The sequence below is a fragment of the Cetorhinus maximus genome, chromosome 4 (assembly GCF_964194155.1).
Source record: "Cetorhinus maximus chromosome 4, sCetMax3.hap1.1, whole genome shotgun sequence".
Classification (NCBI taxonomy): Eukaryota; Metazoa; Chordata; class Chondrichthyes; order Lamniformes; family Cetorhinidae; genus Cetorhinus; species Cetorhinus maximus.
This window is the reverse complement of record NC_135882.1, coordinates 50,610,076-50,630,673: the sequence shown is the minus strand read 5'-3', so window position 1 is coordinate 50,630,673 and position 20,598 is coordinate 50,610,076. Positions and strand designations below refer to the sequence as shown.

General features: G+C 42.4%; 1 protein-coding gene across 5 annotated transcripts in view; it reads right to left on the bottom strand.

Annotated features, from left to right (window-relative positions):
* Window positions 1-20,598, bottom strand: part of taf2 (TAF2 RNA polymerase II, TATA box binding protein (TBP)-associated factor) — a 123,338-nt gene that overhangs the window by 19,008 nt on the left and 83,732 nt on the right. For all 5 annotated transcript variants that reach the window (XM_078540168.1, XM_078540169.1, XM_078540171.1 and 2 more), the window contains 2 exons: window positions 19,749-19,818; window positions 8,745-8,854 (listed from right to left, as the gene is read on the bottom strand). In XM_078540168.1, coding sequence (XP_078396294.1) covers window positions 8,745-8,854; window positions 19,749-19,818 — 180 coding nt within the window. The remainder of the gene's footprint in view (window positions 1-8,744; window positions 8,855-19,748; window positions 19,819-20,598) is intronic.

The window sequence follows — 20,598 nt, the reverse complement described above, 5'->3', positions numbered from 1 at the left end:
CACACATTATGACATCTTTTGCTTCTTTATTTTACTCATGAAATGTCAAAAGGTTTCATGGTAAACTTTCCTGCCTTCCACCCCTTTTGCTCAAAACCTATTACATTGCTACTTTTCCTCAATTCGGATGAAGGACCATTATCAACCTCAAAGGTTAACTCTGTTTCTCTCCACAGATGTTGCCTGATCCGTTGAATATTTCCTGCATTTTGTTTTTATTTCAGAAACTTTTGCTCTTTGTTGCATAATTATTTCCAGTGGACTTGTATTTCATATCACCCACAAAGGTCATCTCTTCCTCCCAGATGTAACCACCAAATAAGCTATGGACTAACACTGATGCATTCTGGAAGTATTTCTCAGCAGGGGTTTCAATTTTAATATATGGCTCAGCATCAATTACTGAGCTTCGCTAGACAAAGGAAGTCAGCCAATATAGTGGAACAATAGTATATGTCCTTTCAGTCTTTCTACATTGCACCATTGTATTATTTCAGGTCCATTTTACTTGGAGCAAGATTCTAATTCTTTACTATTAACATAGGAAATATCTTACATCAAGAGAATTACTGTTATTGTGCAGTTTCCTTCTCATGAATCTTGACATTGTGCAAAACTCTAACAGTGATTATTTTAAATATAGGACAGCGGTATCTTGCAGCTCAATGGAGCACAAACAGGCTTAATTTTCATACAGATGGAAGTGGATGCACATCTTTGAACTCCTGAATCCTAAATTGTGAATTTTAGTCATACTTCACGGGAGGGAAACAACCACAAGATAGGACTATTCAAAAGGGAAGTAGGAAAAAAATACTTGAGCATTCTTGCACATCTAATGACTGATGAAACAGCATCAACAGGGCAGAATTGACAGCATGCCACCATCAGTCCTTTCAGATGGGACAGTGCTTGGAATAAGCGAAGGAAAATACCAAAAGCAGGTCTAAATGTTTTTTAAAATTATCTGATGTTTCAGTTTCATTGCTGAGGCTCTTCCAAAATAACATCCTGTACTTTTATTTTTTACATAAAATACGCCAGGGTCCCATTAGTGGATTACTCCCAAGTTTCAATATCCATATGTTTTTAACATTCAGTAATAGAATTTTGCTTACTTTTGCATTATCCTGTATAATCTCAGCAGGTTCTTAAAAGGAGGTGTATATATGCCATCATCCTAGGCCCAACTATCCTCAGATGCTTCATCAATGCCCTTTTGTCAATTACAAGATCAGAAGTGGGGTTGGTTACTGATGATTTTGTAGTGTTCAGTTCTACTCGCAATCCATCAGATAATGAAATAGTCCATACCGGGCTGCAGCAAGGCCTGGACAATATGGGGCCATTAAGTGGCAAGCAACATTTGCACCACACGAGTATCAAAAAATGGCCAGCTTCTACAAGAGAGGTCATCACCTCCCCATGACATGCAATGGTACTACCTCTGGTAAGCCCTCCACCATCAACATCCTGGAATCACCAGTGACCACAAGCTAAACAGCACTAGCCACATAAATGATCGTTACTAGGGCAGCTCAGAGGGTGGGTATTCTGCAGCAGGTGGCTCAACCTCAGATTCCAAAAACTCTCAAACATCTAGAAGGCATAAGTCAGTAGTGTGATAGAGAATATTTTCTAATTGCCAGGACAAGTGCAGCTCCGTCACTCAAGAAGCTCAGCACTCAGGACAAAGCAGTCCACTTGATCGGCACCTCATCCACCAATTTACTTGCTCAATTATCAGCTGCAGTGTGTACAGTATACAAGTGCACTGCACCAACTCAGCAAGGCTTCTTCGGCATCACCCTTCCAAACCTGTGATCTCCACCAGCTAGAAGGGCAAGGACTGCAGATCAATGAGATTACTATCACCTCTAAGTTGTCCTCCAAGTCACACCCATCCTGACTTGGGGATGTAATGCCGTTCCTTCATGGGTTCTACGTCAAAATCCCAGGACTCCCTCCTAACAGAATTGTGAGAGGACTAACACTATACAGACTGAAGGGGTTCAAGAGGGTGGCCCGACATCACCTTCTCAAAGGAAACTAGGACTGGAGAATAAATGCTTGGCCTTGCCAATGACATCTGCATCCTGAGAATGAATAAAACAAAAGCTCCATGTCCAAGAGCCCAGGAGACTTTGTGGTAGCCAAACAGAAAAATGGATACTGCAAGGCAACTCTGAATCTTAAACGAGTTACTTAATTATAGTGTAGTGAATTATCTGGCAGCAGTGCAGCTTTAGCATACACTGTGCATCCACGAAGATGTATGCACACATTTGCAATAAATTTCCCTTTAAGGCCTTGTATAATGAACAGAGCATATGATTTTAATGCATTTTTTAAGAAGTCTAGTTTCCTTCCTGAAAATTTGGAAACATTGTTCACTTGAGGTCTTTAGAAGAGGCAATGATTTTTCAAAATCCTACACCCATTTGCTAACTTTTCCTTGGTCATTATTTTAAGCAACTTGGCAGGGGTTCACATTGGAAGTGCCATGTTGTCAGCTAGACTTGTTCCTTCATGAGCCCATTGCTTCTCACAAAGGAATTTCAAAGATCACTGGTAGCCTGGAGGATTTCCAGAGATCAATTGATAAATTCCAAGTTGTTACTCTCCATCTATAATAGTCTTGAAATATAGACAAATTTGTTGTATTTGATTGTAAACCACATATAAAACCGAATGATCTAGTGTATAATAATCAGCACTATGTATGTTTTGTTGTAAAATGCCGAGGTAAGTTAGTCCAATTAGTGCAGCTAATAGGATTTTATGATCAGCAGAGCTGCTGGTTATGCCCAAGGCGAACAATTTTTTCTAGTCAGCTGCTCAGAGTAAAAATTGTATTTGGTACCAAAATGCATAGGTTTTTACAATTATTAAATTACTTCTGAGACAATCATGTTTTGAATTTTATCCTCTCTCAGGTCAGAAACTTGTCTATATTATATTTTATCAACAACTGCTAGTGTCTTCTTTCACAAGATTTATCATTTTCAACTTTTGAATAAAAATCTGTGCAATGTTTGGAAATGCCACATTAAATTAGCACACTAATGTTGTTCACATCTGTAACTGCTATTAAACACAGTAGCAAGTACCGCAGAAACCATACAAATAACCCCAAGTGAATTACTGGCTGATATTTATTGTAAAATCAAGTAGAGTTAATAAATTATCGGCTTGTGATGTCAGCGTTATAAAAAAGGGACACACCAGGAAATTCTGAGGCTAAAAGATTCCATTAACATGCTTAATTTGTGAAAAGGATATTAGAATCATACGCAAATTTGAATAAAACCAAAGGCTGTTTTGTAATCTAACTTTTACAAGCTTTCAAATTGGATCAGAGTGACTTCGGGTCTTTCATCTGAGATGCAGAATAATTCATAGTTCTGAGCAGATCTTGAACATGTGGTTTCAATGTTGAATGCCACCAGTCCAACAAAATGTCTACTCCTGCAAGCTTTTTTCCCCCCTGTAAACCGGTCTTGGCTGTTGTGCAGGGCTTGGCAAAAGAAACATGAAATAATTTAGAAATGGTGAAAAAACTGTGTCCATTGTTATCGTTAAATTTATGATTTTCTTCCAATTGCCTTCCTGCCGTGGCCAAGGAAGACAGAGCTAAAACTAGTGGTCAAGTGTGAGTTAGCAATAGGAGCAGTCATGCTCTACTCAAAAATCCAAGGAATCACACTAGCTAATAATCAGGGTGGCTTCAGAACCATCAGCAACTGATAAACCCAATGCCCACTTCAATCATAAAACAGAATCAGTGGCTGTCTTAGGTTCAGAGGTTTTCTGCATTGTAATGAAATCTCACTGGCACTATTAAAAGCGTGATTTACCATTGCAATTAAATATTAACAACCATTTATAATCAAGGGTATTTATGCACCAAACCTACTGAAAGCTTTTGATCAATTTTCCACCTGAGAATATGGCTATAAAAGGTAGCTTGTATAGTTGACTACTAAATTTCTGACACTTTCATAGGAACTATAATATAGAATGATCACCAATTAACATTTTTCAAAAGTTCAAGTATTTCTATACCTATTTTCTATATGAAAGTTTCTACAAAAACCTTTTCATTCAGTATAACCCACTGCTCCCAAAAATGTGATACTAAATTTGTTTAGCCTAAGTCAAGCCATCTTTGAGGTTACAAAAACAAAAACAAAAACAAAACACGTTCTTTGTTAAATCTTGGATTATAATTTTGTATTGGTTTGAAACCATCAAATTAACTAAACCAAATATTCCATTTTAAAGTTGAACAGACTTCAAAGCAGCTATGTCCTTCAATTTGAAGGTCTCTACACAAAGAAAAACATCTGGAGCAGACTTTCATAACATAATACACTAAAAACTAAACTTAGCCAGAACTTCTGGTGCCCCAATGACTGACATTTTTATTGAGCACATCAGAAATCACAGTTAACAAGTATAACCATTTCGTTACCAGAGTATCTGAAATGATCAGATCTACAACAGCTTTAGAAATAATTTGCCTGAAAACAAATCTGTACAAAAGACTGCATTGGTAATAGTAATGGTGAGGTGAGAGTGACTGCCCTTGATATCAAGAAAGCATTCGACTGACTATGGCATCAAGGAGCTCTAACAAAATTGGAGTCAATGAGAATCAGAGGGAAAACTCTCCCCTGGTTGGAATCATACCTAGCACAACGAAAGATGGTTGTAGTTGTTGGAGGTCAATCATCTCAGTTCCAGGGCATCACTGCAGAAGTTCCTCAGGGTACAACAGCTTTAGAAGTTTTGAAAGCAGTTCAGAGAAGGTTTACCAGACTAATACCCGGAATAAGCGGGTTGTCTTATGAGGAAAGGTTGGACAGACAAGGCTTATACCCGCTGGAGTTTAAAAGAGTAAGAGGTGACTTGATTGAAACCTATAAGGTCCTGAGGGGTCTTGGCAGGGTTAGTGGCGAGAGGATGTTTCCTCTTGTGGAAGAATCTAAATCTAGGAGCCACTGTTTAAAAATAAGGGGTCGCCCATTTGAAAAACAGTGATGAGGCAAATTTTTTTTTTTTACTCAGAGGGTCGTGAGTCTTTGGAACTCTCTTCCTGAAAAGATGGTGGAAGCAGAGACTTCGAATATTTTTAAGGGTAGATTCTCGGTAAGCAAGGGGGCGATAGGTGGGATACAGATTTCAGGTTACTATCAGATCAGCCATGATCTTATTAAATGGTGGAGTAGACTCGAGGTGCTGATTGGCCTACTCCTGCTCCTTGTTCGTATGTTCATAGTGTCCTAGGCCCAACCATCTTCATCTGCTTCATCAATGACCTTCCTTGCATAAGGTCAACAGTAGGGATGTTTGCTGATGATTACACAATGGTCAGCACCATTCGTAGCCCCTCAGATACTAAAGCAGCCAATATCCAAATGCAGCAAGACCTGAATAATATCCAGGCTTGGGCTGACAAGTGGCAAGTAACAATCATGCCACACAAGTGCCAGGCAATGACCGTCTCCAACAAGAGAACACTTAACCATAAAAACAAAAAACTACTGCGGATGCTGGAAATCCAAAACAAAAACAGAATTACCTGGAAAAACTCAGCAGGTCTGGCAGCATCGGCGGAGAGGAAAAGAGTTGACGTTTCAAGTCCTCATGACCCTTCAGCAGAACTGAGTGAAGTTAGGAGAGGGGTGAAATATAAGCTGGTTTAAGTGGGGGGGGGAAGGGTTGTAGGGACAAGCAAGCAGTGATAGGAGCAGATAATCAAAAGATGTTACAGACAAAGGAACAGGGAGGTGTTAAAGGTGGTGATATTATCTAAGAGAATGTGCTAATTAAGAATGGATGGCAGGACACTCAAAGTACAGCTCTAGTGGGGGTGGGGTGGAAAGACTGACAGGGTATTATAGTTATAGATTTAAAAATAATGGAAATAGGTGGGAAAAGAAAAATCTAGATAAATTATTGGAAAAAACAAAAGGGAGGGGGAAGAAACGGAAATGGGGGTGGGGATGGGGGAGGGAATTTAAGATGTAAAGTTGTTGAATTCAATATTCAGCCCGGAAGGCTGTAAAGTGCCTAGTCGGAAGATGAGGTGCTGTTTCTCCAGTTTGCGTTGGGCTTCACTGGAACAATGCAGCAAGCCAAGGACAGACATGTGGGCAAGACAGCAGGGTGGAGTGTTAAAATGGCAAGCGACACGGAGGTTTGGGTCTTTCTTGCGGACAGACTGCAGGTGTTCTGCAAAGCGGTCGCCCAGTTTGCGTTTGGTCTCTCCAATGTAGAGGAGACCGCATTGGGAGCAACGAATGCAGTAGACTAAGTTAGGGGAAATGCAAGTGAAATGCTGCTTCACTTGAAAGGAGTGTTTGGGCCCTTGGTCGGTGAGGAGAGAGGAAGTGAAGGGGCAGGTGTTGCATCTTCTGCGTGGGCATGGGGAGGTGCCATAGGTGGGGGTTGAGGAGTAGGGGGTGACGGAGGAGTGGACCAGGGTGTCACGGAGGGAACGATCCCTATGGAGTGCCACCAGGGGGGGTGAAGGGAAGATGTGTTTGGTGGTGGCATCATGCTGGAGTTGGCGGAAATGGCAGAGGATGATCCTTTGAATGCGGAGGCTGGTGGGGTGATAAGTGAGGACAAGGGGGACCCTATCATGTTTCTGGGAGGAGAAGGCGTGAGGGAGGATGCGCGGGATATGGGCCGGACACGGTTGAGGGCCCTGTCAACGACCGTGGGTGGAAAACCTTGGTTAAGGAAGAAGGAGGACATATCAGAGGAACTGTTTTTGAAGGTAGTATCATCAGAACAGATGCGACGGAGATGAAGGAACTGAGAGAATGGGATGGAGTCCTTACAGGAAGCGGGGTGTGAGGAGATGTAGTCGAGGTAGCTGTGGGAGTCGGTAGGCTTGTAATGGATATTGGTGGACAGTCTATAGTCAGAAATTGAGACAGAGAGGTCAAGGAAGGGAAGGGAAGTGTCAGAGATGGACCGTGAAAATGATGGAGGGGTGGAGATTGGAAGCAAAATTAATAAATTTTTCCAGGTCCCGACGAGAGCATGAAGTCGCGCCGAAGTAATCATCGATGTACCGGAGAAAGAGTTGTGGGAGGGGGCCGGAATAGGACTGGAACAAGGAATGTTCCACATACCCCATAAAGAGACAGGCATAGCTGGGGCCCATGTGGGTACCCATAGCCACACCTTTTATTTGGAGGAAGTGGGAGGAGTTAAAGGAGAAATTGTTCAGTGTGAGAACAAGTTCAGCCAGATGGAGGAGAGTAGTGGTGGATGGGGATTATCCGGGCCTCTGTTCAAGAAAGAAGCTAAGAACACTTAACCATCATCTCTTGACATTCAATGGCATTACCATCACTGAATCCCCCACTATCAACATCCTGGGGGTCTCCATTGACCAGAAACTGAACTGGACTAGCTATATAAATACTGTGGCAGGTCAAAAGTTAGGCATCTTGCAGTGAGTAACCTCCTGACTCCTCAAAGCCTGTCCACCATCTACAAGGCACAAGTCAGGAGTGTGATGGGATACTCTCCACTGGGCTGAAAGAGGACTGCTCCAACAACGCTCAAGAAGCTTGGCACCATCCAGGACAAAGCAGCCGCTTGATTGACACCCCATCCACAAACCTTCACTCCTTCCAACACGAGTGCACAGTGGTAGCAGTGTGTACCATCTGCAAGATGCACTGCAGGAATTCACTAAGGTGCCTTAGGCAGCAGCTTCCAAACTCACAACCATCTAGATGGACAAGGGCAGCAGATAGATAGGAACCACCACCTGGAAGCTCCCCTCCAAGCCACTCACCATCCTGACTTGGAAATATATTGCCATTCCTTCACGGTTGTTGGGTCAAAATCCTGGAACTCTCTCCCTAATGGCAATGCAGGTATACCTGCCCCACAGGGGCTGCAGCAGTTCAAGAGGGCAGCTCACCACCGCCTTCTCATGGGCAATTAAGAATGGACAATAAATGCTTGCCTATCCAGCGACGCCCACATCCCACGAATGAATAAAAAAACTTCTCTAAGTGTTGTAAAATACGCAAAAAATTTGAACAACAGAAACAAGCAAGTTGTGAAACTTTGAAAGAATGATATGAGAACAATCCGTCACTGGCTGCAAATTTCCATTTCCATATGGCTACAGAGTTAAGGTTTAAAATGGATACAATACACCACACAGGACAAGAAACTGTTGGGTAATGTTGTATTTTACACATGTGGGCTATTGTTCTATTTGCATTATTTTAAACTTACAGACAGCAATCAATAAAGTGCACATAAGTCTGTGTATATATGCTTATGTAATACAAATATAATGTATAATATATAGTATGCAATCTAAATATGAATAAAATACATCAACCAGCGATTTATATTCTCAAATTACTTACCTGTATGAAAAAGCAATGTTTTAAAGATGAAAACAGAAACAAGAGTCAAAACTCTCAACCAAAGTTTTAAAATGCATGGTTAAATATACAGAAAATTTACTGTATAGAGGCACTTGTCTTCAATTTGGACAAGCATAACAAATACTAACTGACATAGTATATTCTCATTGTGATTGAAACAAGGAAAATGTTTATAAATATACAAAACAATCTGTTTTATAGTCTTTTAACTCCTATGACAAATAATTATTTGTTGAACATATCACAATGAAGAAAATAATTAGATAGTAGAAACCATAAATAACAGTCCATCTTTAAGGATTGTAAATATACCTGAGTTCATTAGTTTCCAGAGCTGGTCCACCAGGGCCTCATTGCACAGTGGAGAGTCTGCATTCTTGGTGAAAGGGGGGTTTTTATTGAGCATACTCAAAACTTTATGCCTGTAACATATGAAACAACAGGGTTTGCTTTGAGCTATATGCATCCATGATAACCAAATACTATGATTGGGAAAAAATGTCGATGAGCCATTGTGCAAATATATGAATGAAAAATGGTGCATATAATAAAACAAACTGATCAATAATAAATTTAGTGAACCCGGGCATTTAGCTGAGCTTCACTATCTTTGGATTATAGCAGTCAGATCACTCGGTGATCTGGGTGCATTATTTGTTATCATCCAAGACTAATGCTCCACATGTCTATGCTAAAACTATTAGTTATAGAGCCATAGAGGTCTACACAGCACAGAAAAAGGCCCTTCAGCCCATCAAGTCTGCGCTGGTCAAACAAGTACCTAACTATTCTAATCCCTTTTTCCAACACCTAGGCCCATAGCCTTGTATGCCATGGGATCATAAGTGCACATCCAAATACTTCTTAAATGTTATGAAGGTTTCTGCCTCTACCAACCTTTCAGGCAGTTAGTTCCAGATTCCCACCACCCTCTGGGTGAAAAAAATTCTTCCTCACATCCCCTCTAAACCTCCTGCCCCTCACCTTAAATCTATGCCCCTTGGTTATTGATCCCTCCACCAAGGGGAAAAGTTCCTTCCTGTCTACCCTATCTATGCCCCTCACAATTTTATACACTTCAATCATGTTCCCCCTCAATCTCCTCTGCTCCAGGGAAAATAACCTCAGTCTATCCAATCTCTCCTCATAACTAAAACTCTCCAGCCTGGGCAACATCCTGGTAAATCTCCTCTGCACTCTCTCTAGTGCAATCACATCCTTCCTATAATGCGGATTCCAGGACTGAACGCAATGCTCTGTGTGGCCTAACCAGCGTTTTATACAATTCCAGCAGTTCCATTAGTTATTTTGCCATTTTCTCTAAATTCACTTTTTGTTTGTTCTACTTTTTTTAAAGTACCTTTTGCTTGAGATATTCAGTTTCACGGTTTCAAAACACTAATAAGTAAAGCTTTTGATCACTATGTTCCAGGGTTCCTTAAATTGCTGAAATATCCACAAAAAATTGTGCATGCCTAGAGCATGAACTGGGAACCCTTCTCACTTATCTTGGTTTACTGTTTTTACCTCAAGAGGCAGTCCATGACTTTGGAAGGTGACAAGAAAACTACACTCGGCCTTTTAATAGACAATAATGTATGAATAATAGCAATGATGCAATACAGATTTTTACTAGTTATTAATCTTATCCTTTTCTGCCTACAGAAGCTACCTGGCCTGGCTATCACACTCAGAAGACTTCAGACTAATTGCCCAAGTTGAATTGGCCAGGCTTAGAAATAGACTTGAGAAAATGAGTGGAGACAAACCAAATTAAACAACAGCTCATTCATTTTTTTACAAAAGCTATCAAACATATATTTGAACAAATTCCAAAAGATGCTTACATTTGAAGCAAAAGGCTTGGTTCCTCTCTTGGGAACTGACTAGGGCAAAATAACTCAAATCTATCATAGCTGTATCAAAATAGCATATTTTCCCAAAGAGTGAAGCTGGTTTTTAATTTGGACATCTGAGACAAATGGCAAATATCTGGAACATTTTATTGAAGTAAAACAGCACTTTTTTCCTGAGTGAAGCTTATTCTGAACACCTCGAGGGGAGGCTTGGCATAATGGTAATGTCACTAGGCTAGTAATCCAGAGGTCAGGCTAATGCCTGGTCCCCAAGGTCAAATCCCACGATCGCAGCTGGTGGAATTTAAATTCAATTAATAAAAAAAAATATGGAATTAAAAGCTAGTATAATGATGACCATGAAAACATTGTCAATTGTCATAAAAATCCATCTGGTTCACTAATGTTTTTAGGGGATGGAAATCTGCTGTCCTTATCTTATATAGCCTACATGTGACTCCAGACCCACAATGCGGTTGATCTTAACTTGCCTCTGAAATGGCCAAACATGCCGGTCAGTTGTATCAAACCACTGCAAAATGACAACGGCACACCCAGCCCTGTCGACCCTTACTAACATCTTGTGTCAAAATTAGGAGAGCTGTCCCACAGGCTAGTCAATCAACAGCCTGACATGGAATATACTCCGTGAGCATGACTGTGAATCGGACCTTACAGAAGATGTTCCAGACACCACCATCACCATGCCTGGTTACGTCCTGTCCCAATGGCAGGGCAGATCCACCAGAGGTGACGGCAAAGTGGTATACAGTCAGGAAGAAGTTGCCCTGGGAGTCCTCAGCATCGACTCTGGACCCCATGAAGTCTCATGAAGCATAAGATCAAACATGGTCAAGGAAACCTCCTACTGGTTACCCACCTACTGCCCCCCTACCCTTCAGTTGATGAATCAGTCCTCCTCCACGTTGAATACCACTTGGAGGAAGCACAGAGTGGCTAGAGCACAGAATGTATTCTGAATGGGGGACATCAATGTCCGTCACCGAGAGCAGCTCGGTAGCACCACTACTGACTGAGCTGGTCAAGTCCTTAGGGGCATAGCTGCTAGACTGGGTCTGCGGCAGGTGGTAAGGGAATCAACAAGATGGAAAAACCCACTTAACCTCGTACTCACCAATCTACCTGTCGCAGATGCATCTGTCCATTACAACACTGGTAAGAGTGACCGCCTTCACATTGAGGATACCCTCCATCATGTTGTGTGGCATTACCACCATGCTAAATGGAATAGATTTTGAACAGATCTAGCAACTCAAAACTGGGCATCCATGAGATGCTGTGTGCCATCAGCAGCAGCAGAATTGTATACAACCACAACTGTAATCTCATGGCCTGGCATGTCCTCCACTCTACCATTACCTTCAAGTCAGGCATCATCCCTGGTTCAGTGAAGAGTACAGGAGGGCATGCCAGAAGCAGCACAAAGCATACCGAAAAATATGATGACAACCTGGTTAAGCTACAACACAGGACTAATTGATGACAAACAGCAGAAACAGCATGCAACAGACAAAGCTGAGCGATGCCACAACCAACTGATCTGATCTAAGCTCTCCAGTCCTGTCACATCCAGTCATGAATGTGGTGGACAATTAAACAACTAATTGGAGGAGAAGGTTCCAAAAATATCCCCATCCTCATTGGTGGGGGAGCCCAGCACATCAGTGCAAAAGGCTGAAGCATTTGCAGCCATCTTCAGCCAGAATTGCCGAGTGGTTGATCGATCTCAGCCTCCTCCTGAGTCCCCAGCATCACAGATACCATCTTCAGCAAATTTGCTCCACTCTAAGTCATATCAAGAAATGGCTGAAGGCACCAGATACTGCTAAGGCTATGGGCTCTGACAACATTCTGGCAATAGTACTGAAGACTTGTGCTCCAGAATTAGCCTCGCCCCTAGCCAAGCTGTTCAAGTACAGCTACACACTGGCAGCCACCAGGCAAGGTGGAAAATTGCCCGGGTACGTCCTGTCCACAAAAAACAAGACAAATCCAACCAAGTCAATTACCATCCATTTAGTCTACTCTCAATCATCAAAGTGCTTAGCAATAACCTGCTCACTGATGCTCCGTCAGGGTCACTTGGCTCCTAACCTCATTACAGCCTTAGTTCAAACATGAACAAAAAAAGAGTTGAACTCCAGAGTTGAGGTGAGAGTGACTGCTCTTGACAGCAAGGCAGCATTTGACCGAGTGTGGCATCAAGGATCTCTAGCAAAACTGAAGTCAATGGGAATCAGGGGGCTAAATCTCCACTGGTTGCAGTCATACCTAGCACAAACATAGATAATTGTGGTTGTTAGAGGTCAAACATCTCAGCCCTGGGACATCGCTGCAGGAGTTCCTCAGGGTAGTGTCCTAGGCCCAACCATCTTCAGCTGCTTCATCAATGACCTTCCTTCCATCATAAGGTCAGAAGTGGGGATGTTCGCTGATGATTGCACAATGTTTAGCACCAATCGTGACTCCTCAGATGCTGCAGCAAGACCTGGACAATATCCAGGCTTGGGCTGATGACAGGTAAGTGACATTTGCACCACACAAGCGCAAGGCAATGACCATCTCCAACAAGAAAGAATCCAACCATCTCCCCTTGACACTCAAGGACATTATCATCGCTGAACCCCCCACTAATAACATCCTGGGGCTTACCATTGACTAGAAACTGACTGGACCAGCCATATAAATACCATGGCTACAAGAGGTCAGTGGCTGGGAATTCAGTGGAGAGTAACTCACCTGCTGACTTCCCAAAGCCTGTCCACCATCTACAAGGCACAAGTCAGGAGTGTGATGAAATACTCTCCACTCACCTGGATCAGTGCAGTGCCAATACCACTGAAGAAGCTCAATATCATTGAGGACAAAGCAACCTGCTTGATTGGCATCCCATCCACCAAGTCCAACATTCACTCCCACCACCACTGACACAGCAGTGTGTACCATCTACAAGATACACTGCAGCAATTCACCAAGGCTCCTTCGACAGCACCTTCTAAACCCATGGCCCCTACCACCTAGAAGGACAAGGGCGGCAAAGCATGGGAACACCACCATCTGCAAGTTCCCCTTCAAATCACACATCTACCTAACTTGGAATTATACCACCATTCCTTCACTGTCACTGGGTCAAAATCCTGGAACTCCCTTCCTAACTGCACTGTGGGAGTTCCTACACCACATGGGCTGCAGCAGTTCAAGAAGGGAACTCACCTCCACCTTCTCGAGGGTAATTAGGGATGGGCAACAAATGCTGGCCTAGTCAGTGACACCTACATTGCATGAGCGAATAAAAAACCCAACATCAAAAAAAGTGAAAGCTGTGCCAGATCTATGGTAACAGAGTGAACGTGTTAAAGATGCATGTGTGACAATGAGTACGCATCTGACATTTTGTCCATTCCTTCCTATATTGTGTCTCACTCTGTCCTGTTGAGATTCATTCTGTTTGCCCTCTTCTGCTACTCTTTCCCATTCTCTCCTGCCTTTTCCCCCTTTAAAGCATTTCTGGGTGCAGGAATCATCAATCACAAGCAAAGAGCACTTTGAGCAGTGGAAAGGATCATCCAAAGAAATCACTAGGACCAGGAAGAGTCACAGGCTGTTGTCAGGACAAAACTCAGAGCCAGGAGTGGGTAATGGTGCTTCAAAAGAGTAAAATTCAAGAAAAAGGGAGCAAAAAAAATCACTTCACCAAAAATGGGCTTTCAAAATGTAACAGCACAGCAAAGAATAGGCCAAAAAAAAACAGCAGAAACTGCAGACAATTTTGCTTGGGTATAGAGGGCTTAATTTCAAAGCTTACAGATGACATGAAAATCAGAAATGTGAGGAGGAGAGTAGAGGACTTCAAGAGGGCAAGCACATGGCAGATGAAACTTAACATAAGTGTGAAGGGATTAATTTTGGTTAGAGGAATGAGGAGAAACAACATAAACTAAAAGGTACAATTTTAACGGGGATGCGGGAAGAGGGACCTGGTGTGTGTGTGTAAAATAATTGTTGAATGTGGCAGGGCAAGTTGAGAGGTCCATTAAAAGGCATACAAACCATTGGACCTTTATTGATAAAACAAAGACCAAATGCAAGTTATACTAAAACACTGGTAAAGCCTCAGCTGGAGTACTGTGTTCAATTCTGGGCACCACACTTCAGGAAGGGTGTCAAGATCTTAGAGAGGATGCAGAAAATATTTACTAGAATTGTACCAGGGATGAGGGACTTCCATTATGGGGAGACACTGTAGAATTTGGGGTTGTTCCCTTGGAGCAGAGAAGGTTAAATGGAAGTTTGATAGGTCTTCAAAATCATGCTAAGTTTTGGTAGAATAAATAAGGAGAAACGGTTGCCAGTGGCAAAAGGGTTGGTAACCAGAGGGGACAGATTTAAGGTAATTGGCCAAAAAACCAGAGGCAACATGAGGAAATATTTGCACAGCGAGTTATGAATGTGGAATGCATTGCCTGAAAAGGATGGTGAAAGCAGATTCAATAATAACTTTCCTTATGGTGAGGCTGTGGCATGCTGGTGATGTCACTGCACTAGTAATTCAGAGGCCCAGGCTAATGCTCTAAGGACATAGGTTCAAATCCCATCGCAGCTGGTGGAATTTGAATTCAATTAATAAATCTGTAATTAAAATCTAGTATCAGTAATGGTGACCATGAAATCAAGTAAATTGTCTTAAAAACCCATCTGGTTTGCAAACGGGAGGAAATCTGCCATTTCATCTAGTCTGGCCTACATACTACTCCAGACTCTCAGCAATGTGGTTGACTCTTAAATGCCCTCTGAAATGGCCTAGCATGCCACTCAGTTGCATAAAACCACTACAAAGTCTAAAAAGCACAAATGAAACCAGACAGACCACTTGGCATCGATTGAAGCACCGGAAATGACAACAGCAAATTCAGCCATGTCCGCCCTGCAGGGTCCCCCTTAATAACATCTGAGGGGCTTGTGCCAAAATTGGGAGAGCTGTCCCAGACTAGTCAAGCAACAGCTTAACACAGTCATACTTGCAGAATTATACCTTACAGACAATATCCCAGACAACACCATCATCATCCCTGGGTATGTCCTGTCACATCAGTTGGACTGACCCAGCAGAGATGGCAGCACAGTGGTATACAGTCGGGAGGGAGTTGCCCTGAGAGTCCTCAACATTGACTTTGGACCCCATGGAGTCTCATGACATCAGGTCAAACATGGACAAGGAAACGTCTTACTGATTACCATTTAGCACCCCCGCCTCAGCTGGTGAATCAGTAGTCCTCCATGTTGAACACCAATTGGAAGAAGCACTGAGGGTTGCAAGGGCACAAAGTGTACTCTGGGTGGGGGAAATTAATGCCCACCACCAAGAGTGGCTCAGTAGCATCACTACTGACCATGTTGGCAGAGTCCTAAAGATCACAGCTGCTAGGTTGGGTCTGCGGCAGGTGGTATGGGAACCAACAAGTGGGAAAAACCTACTTGACCTCATCCTCACCAATGTACCTATCACAGATGCATCTGTCCATGACAATATTGGTATGAGTGACTACTACACAGTGGAGACTTGTGAAGACAAAGTCCTGTCTTCACACTGAAGATACCCTCCAATGCGTTGCGTGGCACTCCCACCATGCAAAATGGGATAGATTTTGAACAGGTCTAGAACTCAAATCTGGGCACCCATAAGGCATGGTGGACCATAAGCAGCAAAACTGTTTTCAACGATACTCTGAAAACCTCATGGTCAAGCATATCCCCCACTCTACCATTACCATCAAGCCCAGGGATCAACCCTGGTTCAATGAAGAGTGCAGGAGGGCATGCCAGAAGCAGCACAACGCACGCCTAAAAATGAGGTGTCAAACTGGAGAAGCTACACACAGGACTACTTGCATGCCAAACAGCAGAAGTAGCATGCAACAGACAGAGCTGTGCGATCTCACAACCAACAGATCAGATCGAAGCTCTCCGGTCTTGCCACATCCTGTCATGAATGGTGGTGGACAATTAGACAACTAACTGGAGGACGCGACTCCACAAATATCCCTATCCTCAAAGATGGGGGAACCCAGCACATCAGTGCAAAAGACATGGGTGAAGCATTCACAACCACCTTCAGCCAGCGGATGATCCATCTTGGCCTACTACTAAGGGCCCCAGCATCACAGATGCCAGTTTCAGTCAATTCGATTCATTCCATGGGTTATCAAGAACCATCTGAAGGCACTGGATACTGCAAAGACAATGGGCCCTGACAACATTCCAGCAATAGTACTGAAGACTTGTGCTCCAGAGACAGCCTCACCCCTAGACAAGCTGTTACAGTACAGTTTCAACATTGGCATATATCCAGCAATGTGGAAAATTGCCCAGGTATGCCCTGTACAAAAAAGGACAAATCCACCCGGCCAATTACTGCCCCAAAAGCCTACCTCAATCATCGGCAAAGTGATGGAAGGGGCTGTTGACAGTGTGAAACTGCACTTACTCAACAATAACCTGCTTACTGATGATCAATTTGGGTTCTGCCAGGGCCACTCAGCTCCTAACCTCACTACAATCTTGGTTCAAACATGGACAAAAGAGTTGAGCCCAGAGGTGGGGTAGAGTGACTACCCATGACCTCAAGGTACAAACTGACCGAGTGTGGAATCAAGCAAAAACTGGAGTCAATGGAAATCGGGGAAAAACTCACAATTAGTTGGAGTCATACCTAACACAAAGGACGATGGTGCGGTTACTGCAGGCCAATTGCCTCGGTTGCAGGATATCGCTGTAGGAGTTCCTCTGTGTAATGTCCTAGGCCCAACCATCTTCAGCTGTTTCATCAATGACCTTCCTTCCACCATAAGGTCAAAAGTGGCGATGTTCCCTGATGATTGCACAATGTTCAGCACTATTCATGTCTCCTCCGATACTGTCACAGTTTATGTCCATGTGAAGCAAAACCTGGACAACATTCAGGCTTAGGTTGATAAATGGCAAGTTTCATTTGCTCCACACAAGTGCCAAGCAATGATCATTTCTAACAAGAGAAAATCTAACCATCCTCCCATAACGTTCAATGGTATTACCATCACTGAATTCTCCACTATCAACATCCTGGGACTTACCATTAACTAGAAACTGAACTGGACCAGCCATATAAATACAGTGGTTACAAGAACAGGTCAAAGACTGGGAACTCTGTGGCGAGTAACTCCCCTCCTGATGCCCCAAAGCCTGTCCGGCATGTACAAGGCATAAGTTAGGGGTGTGATGGAATGCTCTCCACTTGCCTGGATGAGTGCAGCTCCAACAACACTTAAGAAGCTCAACACCATTCGGACAAAGAAGACCACTTGAGGCACTCCAGCCACCACCTTGAACATTCACTTCCTCTACCAATGATGCACTGCAGCAGCGGCAGTGTGCACCATCTACAAGATGCAGTGCAGCAACTCATCAAGGCTCCATCGACTGCACCTTCCAAACCCACGAGTTCTACCACCTAGAAGGATAAAGGCAGCAGATGCATGGGAATACCACCACCAGCAATTTCCCCTCCAAGCCACATACCATCCTGACTTGAAACTACTTCGCTGTTCCTTCGCTATTACTGGTCAAAACCCTGCAACCCTCTTCCAAACAGCACTGTGGGTGTGCCTACACCACACGGAATGCAACCATGCAGCTCGCCACCACCTTCTCAAGGGCAATTAGGTGATGGGCAATAAATGTTGGCCTAGCCAGCAATGCCCACGTTCCGAGAATGAATAAATAAAAAGCAAAATTACAACAGTGACTACACTTCAAAGGTTCTTTATTGGCTGAAAAGCATTTGGAAACATCTGGAACTCGTGAAAAGTACTATATACATGCAATTTTTCTTTTTTGGAAAGAGAATTGGATCAACACTGGAAGTGAAAAAATTTGCAGGGTTATGGGGGAAAAAAAGCAGGGAAACTGTAGTGATTGGGATAGACTTTTCAAAGAGCCAGCACAGACAGGAAGGTTTGAATATCCATGTTCTGTGCTGTATCATTCTATGGTCTGATAAAAGCTGTTGCTGGAGTTATCCAGGATAGAATAGCTTCATGGTGCCACCTGGCATCAAGATTCAGCTCAGAAAGCTGAATCTCAGCTCTGCATAATAACCAGGTAAATGAAGTGTTTCATAAAGTGATGGAAATAGCTTGACTATGAACCATTCAAAAAGCCTACTTCAAAAAAAAATTTCATCTGCCTTTAATAACAAAAGCAGAAAATGCGGGAAATACTCAGCAGGCCTGGTAGATCTTTACAGAGAGAAAAAGTGTTAATGTTTCAGGTCAATGACCTTTCATCTGAACTGGGAAAAGTTAAGAGCTGCAATGGGTTTTAAGCAAGCAAAAGGGAGAATGTTTGGGAAAAAGAACAAAAGGAAAGGTCTGTGATAGGGTGGAAGGTCAGAGAGATTAAATGACAAAAGGGCTGATTGGTGAAATGTCAAAGTAAGTGATAATGGGGCAAGTAAAGAAATTAAAGATCTGTCCAGAGGAATAAGCGTGCACAGCAGAATCATGAACAGCTTTCAACTGAATGCAAAACAGAGTAAAACAAGAGAGAAAGACCAACCCCAGCAAAGGAAAAGGAAACAAAATGGGAGCAGAGGTTACGAACTGAAATTGTTGAACTGAATGTCAGTGCTGAAGGCTATAAAATGCCTAACTGGAAGATAAGTGCTATTCCTCGAGCTTACATTGAGCTTCACTGGAACAGTTCAGCAGGTTGAGGACAGAGGTCAGAGTAGGAATGGGGCAGAGAACTGAAGTTCAGGGTCACCCTTACAGATTGAACAGAAGTGTTCTGTAAAGTGTTTAACCAATCTGCATTTGGTCTCCCCAGTGCAGAGACCACAACATTGTGTGCAATTTAGTTGTACTTCTTTCAATTCAGTTACTGTGGTCACTGCTCAGGATGTAGTCTCTTCTACATTGGTGCTCTTCTTTGATTCTCTATAATAGTGATCAGACCACAACACCCAGTAGCTATTACATCTCCTTTTTTCCCAAGTTGTACTTTCCTATTCTTTCCTGGTTCAACCCTGTCTTACGTACAGCTGGTTCCTAAGCCCGCACTCACTCATGCAAACTCCATTCTTGCTGTTTTATCTCCTAACTTGACCCCACCCCGAAAAAAATACAATCCTACACAAGTAAATATATTTTGAAAGAATTACATAAAGATAACTGTATTACATACCAAAGTAGGGGGAAAAAAATAAACTGCTAAGTAGGTACATTTTAGGGGATATCTTTTTGTCAAACATTGCTAATATTTCAAAATTTTGTTGAATATTTTCAGTCACAAACAAAGCAAATGGACATTTACTGGGATACGGAATTTTTAAAGAAAACATATTTTAAACCTCAACAGGCCATAAATGTGTTGACTTATCTAGAATTGGTTTGGTAAAACTCACCTTATGTAGGGTACAGCATCATTCTGAACAAGATCCAGCAGCCACTGCAATTCTTCAGTGCTCCTGTCCACTGAGGGGAAAAGTTGGTTCAAAAATTAAAAGAAGGACAAAACAAATCAAAATATTCACAATTAATGAAACTCAGACAAGGGTAAACATTTAACGTCTAATGTTTTAAAGGTCTGTGAAAGATTTCTGTAAACTGCCATGATTGTACTAAAACAAAACGGAAGTGTTAAGAAAACTTGCAGTCAAGAGAAATCCACACTTATATAAAACTGCAACTCCTCATCATGTCTCAGCTTGTAATTCAGGCACTTGTCACCTTTCGTATTGCTACATGTTTTTCTGAACTTCAGGCATATTTACCGGGAAGCAGTTTAAACTGCCACTAAATCACAGCGTCATGAAAGCAGCTTTTTTCAAAAAGATTATTTTACATTATTTGCTGAATGTAGATTCTTGTGGTACTTGAGCTTATTGGCAACTTGCGGGATTTTAAATAGTGCAACAGTCAGTCACAGAGTCTCATGACCGTTGCTTTCGTTACTTTATAGAAATGCTTGATACTGTTATTTTCTTAAAGGGCTTATCATCTAGTGCAAAGGACAAACAACTTTCCTACATAGAAGCCCTTCAAACTTAAGCAACGTCAATGAACTCTCATAGGATTCAGTCAATTTAATATGTCAGTCAGACACTCAAATGATCTGTACCCATGGTTATTCCAACATAGCTAATGGGACCATCTGACTGGTTCCCATATCATGACATGGCTCCAAAAGGTAAGGGTGGCAGAAAACAGAAAGGTGAACAAAAAAAAAGACAACTTGCATTTATAGATTGAATA